At 36.7% G+C, this 4,971-nt stretch overlaps 1 protein-coding gene across 1 annotated transcript; it reads right to left on the reverse strand.

The window, feature by feature from the left end:
* Positions 1-753: 753 nt before the first annotated feature.
* lect2 (leukocyte cell-derived chemotaxin 2) lies at positions 754-4,211 on the reverse strand. The gene is made up of 4 exons (XM_015396177.1): positions 4,100-4,211; positions 3,153-3,264; positions 1,258-1,409; positions 754-1,157 (listed from the first exon to the last, which is right to left on the reverse strand). Exons 1-4 carry the CDS (start codon positions 4,122-4,124, stop codon positions 988-990), a joined length of 459 nt encoding a protein of 152 aa, XP_015251663.1. The 5' UTR covers positions 4,125-4,211; the 3' UTR covers positions 754-987.
* Positions 4,212-4,971: the final 760 nt, after the last annotated feature.

The raw sequence follows: 4,971 nt of genomic DNA on the forward strand, positions 1-4,971 counted from the left end.
ATGTGTTACTTCCTCATTAACGCAGTCAGCAATCCTTTGCCGCCATATTTGGCATCACTTTCCTGCCACCACCATGTTTGACTCTTCATTGAGACTTTTTTCCTCTTTGTATTTCTGTCACATGACTTTATGTTCTTCAGCAGAAATACGGCGCTCTGCCTTCTGCGCTCATGATTGTGATTGGTCAGTTGGCTTGAAGCCACTTGTTGGTACCACCGATCCTGATTGTTGGGGATTAAACTGGATAAACTGGAAGAAAAATGTTGAGCTCGCTTGGTGGGACAGGCCTCTGGATTACACAGTTTAAAAATAAGGAGATTTGTGAAACTCAATTTGAAAAAGAGAAATTTAAGAAAGATTAAATCTGTAAAACAAAACTTTTTAAGTTATAAAAAATAGAATTTGAAAAATTTTAATCTGAAAAATAAAAATAATGGACAACATTTTTGTTTGTTTGTTTGTTTGTTTAATCTTCAAATTTCCATTCACAAAATGGGATCTTTGCTTGAAACAAAAACGATAATAACATTCAATATATGTTTTCTCAGATTCTAGTTTTTCCACATCATTTTATTCAATTCTATTCATATCTATTTTTTTCTTTTTTAATATTTTGTTCCCAAATATCAGTTTTTTTTTTTACATATTTTCAATGTGTAAACCATGTCATTTGTAAAACAAAATCTGAAAAAGTGATATTTGAAAAAAATATATTTGAAAAAAAAAACTGTTTAAAAAATGAAATTAGAGTTAACAGCAAACACTCAAAAACTTTTTGAGTTTTTAAAGTTTTATTTCTGGGTATTATCTGTAATATTTTATTACATAAAACAGGTTTCCAAAACCTGGTGAAAGTCAAATTAAAAACCTGAGATGTTCTAAATAAAAGGAACCATTCAGAATAATCCTTTATACCGTAACTCAGTTATGAATCCTGAATCCTATGGACTGGTTGGACTGGTGTGACAGGACATGGCTCTGGTCCCACTAAAAAATCATAGCAGTGGGGTCACTTTTGTCACACATCTGGACGTGGACATGTGACGTAATTCCAGGGTAAACACTCTGCATGGGCAGCATGGTTCCGATACGCTCCCCCTTCCTCACCGATCCGGTGGTTTTGTCCGGCCTCACGTAGAACAGCTTGAAGCAGTGACCTGCAGGATAAATCAGCCAAGGATCAGAACCAGGATCAGAACCAGGATCAGAACCAGGATCAGAACCAGGATCAGTGAAGAGCCTGTCTGATAGACCCACCCTCTCCTCTGAGGTTGATGCCCTCATTGATGGCTGCCTTGGAACGGTCAGTGTAGACTGTGAGTTTTCCGTGTAGGGTGACGTCAAACGGAGCGTAGACGACGGATCCGTCGCTGCACTCGATGTCCACACCTTTGTGAAGTCTGCCTCCCCTGAAAGCAGCAGATGTCCAGCTGTTAGCAGCTGCCTCAGGCATCCAGACACAGCGTCACAGTTCCGATATGTTGGCAAAACCTCCGTTTGAACGCGCCTCTAACCTTGAACCCAAATGCAGAGCTGCATCTATCAGTCATTTTAGAGAGTAGAGTGTTTGCATTAGTAGCTTCAGATTGTTATTGAATGTTGGATACAAAGTTTTTCTGAAAGTTTATTATGACCCCCTGGCATATGAATTACACTTTGTTTTTATCAGTTTGTTAGCAAATAAATCTCTCCCTGCGTATTTACAGTGAAGTAAAAAAGGAGGTAGCCGACTGCAGCGACGTGTAGAAATAATGAGGAAAGGTCAGCGTGAAAACCCCCAAAAAGAAATAATTGATAATACTGTGTTCACATCGGGGCCTTTTCAGCGTCAAAGTGTCTGATTTAAATTTAAAGTCTATGGGGGACGGCGTTGACAGGACCAGCGGCGCGTTCTGGCTGTCGCTACCCGATCCGTCCTGTGCATGTGCAACCAGATATACATCCATGTTTCCATAAATAACAGAATTATGATACTAAAATGACTTTAACTCTCTTAAGAATCTCAATAAACATCTTTAAAAAGATTTTATAACTTTTGTAAGACAATTCTGATGCTTCTAAAGCTTTTTACATTTTCTTCATTAAACTGATGTCATCATTGGGACATGATCAGAGCAGAATCTGATTAAACCATGTTTATCTGCCTTTTAGCTGTTTCTTTCTTTAGATTATGCAATATATACCATAATGTTAACATGAAAGGAAAACATAAAACTCAAAAAGACTAGATTTATGTCTAAATGCAAAGCGGATGAAGTTAGCTCCTCGGAGTAGCGTAGGATCCCCATTTTGTTCACAGATCGGGAACAGATAAAACAAGAACGATTTTAATGCATTTATATTCTCAGGAAACACATTATTAACCTTTAACACATTATAGTTTAGTACACTGACTGTTTAGGTCTTTTTAACAGATAAAAATCAAGCTTTTGCTGCTGGACACCAGAGCATCAACCAATCAGAAAAGCTGATCCAGGAGTATTTCGGGGGGGAGACAGACCTGCAATTTGATGTTGTTTTAATGTTATCTTTCCAGTTTTACAGAGAATTTCTTTGCCAGGTTTAATTTCTACTCTAAGAATTTCATGTTATTAATTTTACTTAAGGCTCTTATTCGTTTTGCCATTTGGGTCTTGCCATATTCTGTTATTTCTACCAATATGGGTTTACCATATTTCCTAGTTTATTTATCTTGCTTATTTCTTGGTGTTTCTAGATGGTTGTGTGTTTACTGTCTTAATTTTTTTTTTTTAACAGGGTCCTGTCTAGCGATGTGGCAATAAGAATAATTGTAACCAAGCACCTGTAGTTGTTTATATTAATTCTCTAGTTTTCCACGTTTTTCCAATTTCTCTCTCATCCAGACCTTTTAATTAGTTTACTTTCTGCACCCTATGTTTTCTCTTTAGCTCTACTGTTTGCTCCTGTTTTCCCTGTACTTAAGGTTTCACTTTCCGTTTTGTCCTCAGTTCATCTTCCACAACTTCTTGCTTGTATTTGGTTCCTCTTCAAAATATTACAACTCCCGACGTTGCTTCAGAGTATCAGGCCTCCTTTTGGTCCAGAACAACCATTTATATGTGTGATATATGATTACAGCACAGAAATAACACTAACAGAGCATGCCACACACACTGTAATATTGGTCTCACCGACTGGCTCCGTAGTGTCCTTGGCCATATCTGTCGGATGTCCTCCTCCTGTTGCTGGGGTTTCCTTGACAGAGCTGACCAAACTTCACGCCGTCACAGACGCACAGAACGACTGCAACACAGAAGCATTTAGCTTGAGTCTCACCTGCAGTTCAGATGATCAGCTAAGGCTGCAGCAGGCATAGCCTCAACTGCTTGGTTTTTCATTTGAGTCGCCTCAAAACATTTGACAATTTTGTTCCAGGGGTATGGAATGAATTTGGTTCCATTATTAATGCAAAGAAAAAATATTATAAATGGATATTTGAAGAAAAGATAATCTAGAAATAAACCTTTTATTTTAATAAAATTTTGTCATATTTCTTTTTTCTTTTTTTAAATCAGGTAGCGTTTTACAAGTTTCATTCTTTTCCAGCTCAGTTGTCTCCACCTCCAGCCTGATTCAAAAACTCAAACTTGAACAATCAAAATGTTGCTAACTTCCAGCAGAAGAAAATATGATCTGAAAAATGCCATTTAAATAGAATGCAATCCCAAATATCAGCCTGAAAAAAATAACATTTGAAAAATAAGATTGTAAAAACATAAAGAAAAAACTGAAAGAAAAAAATGATTAAAAAAAAAAAATCTGAGAAAATAGTTTAACTCAACTCAACTCAACTGTTTTCTTTTACCAAGGAGTTTTTTTTTTTTTAAAGTTTTTGGATTGCATTTTTTATTCTCCAAATTTCCACTTATGAAATGTGTAATATGCTCGCAAGAATACTGGACCAAAGTTCACTCCATACTGGAGCAGGTAGCAAGTTTCTTTTTAAAAAAACTTTGTGTTGCTCTTTCATAGCCAGTCAACATTACAGCTTCCTGTAGTTAAAACACATTTAACAGATAGAATAAAATATTTCAACAACTTTAATGAATGAATAAACAACAGAATATAATTTTCTCACCCAGCAAAACGATGACTTGTCTCATATTTGGATTTTGATGTTTAGGATCCAGATGTGGAGTTTTTGGGTCTTTGTCGTTGGTTTTATAGGCAGAATCCTGAGTGAAAGCACGCTCAGAAGTTTTTAGTATTTCTCAACAGGAGAGAGCGTCTGTTGGAGGTCAGAGGTCATTGGACCTCTGGGGAGGCCATGTTTGTGTTCAGAATTTCATCACAGCTGTTGCTTCAGGCAGCATCAGGTGGAGGGATTGCTGCCAGGCTGTTTTGTCTACATGATTTCTAATGGATTATGTTGGAATCTATGTTTTTATTTCTGTATTTGTTTTATTTTGTTTTTTTAAAGAGCGTTCAGATTTAATCTGCTGTGAATTCATGCTATTTTAACCAGAACTGAACTGATTTTTTTAGGTGGACCGAGATCAGCTTTGGAAAATCCCAACCTTTGGAGTTTTATGCAATGTTGACAATCAGCTAAACTGACATTAAACTAGATTAATGATCATAAACCGGTTAGTTCCACATGACTCATATGGACTTTCCTAGTTTTCTCAGTTTTGGGATGTTTTTTTCTCTCAGTATTAAATTAACTTCTTCTTTCCATCTGACTGGATGATCTGGTGAACTGTAAAGTGCATTGAGATGACATGATGTGAATTGGTGTTATAGAAATAAACTGAATTGAATTTCAGTTCTCAGTAATATTTCTCTACAACATGTAGCTCCCTCTTTGCTCTTTTATTAATAAGGCTCCTTCCCTCAGCTTTTCCAGCTGTTCTGCATGCCTGGAACCAGACTCACTTGTTTTCATTCATTCTCCCCAGTATTAAAGCATCTTGGTTTCCTTCGTTCAGCTCAAGTTCCTTCTGGTGCTCT

This window comes from Cyprinodon variegatus, unplaced genomic scaffold (assembly GCF_000732505.1).
Source record: "Cyprinodon variegatus isolate N-32 unplaced genomic scaffold, C_variegatus-1.0 Scaffold779, whole genome shotgun sequence".
NCBI lineage: Eukaryota > Metazoa > Chordata > Actinopteri > Cyprinodontiformes > Cyprinodontidae > Cyprinodon > Cyprinodon variegatus.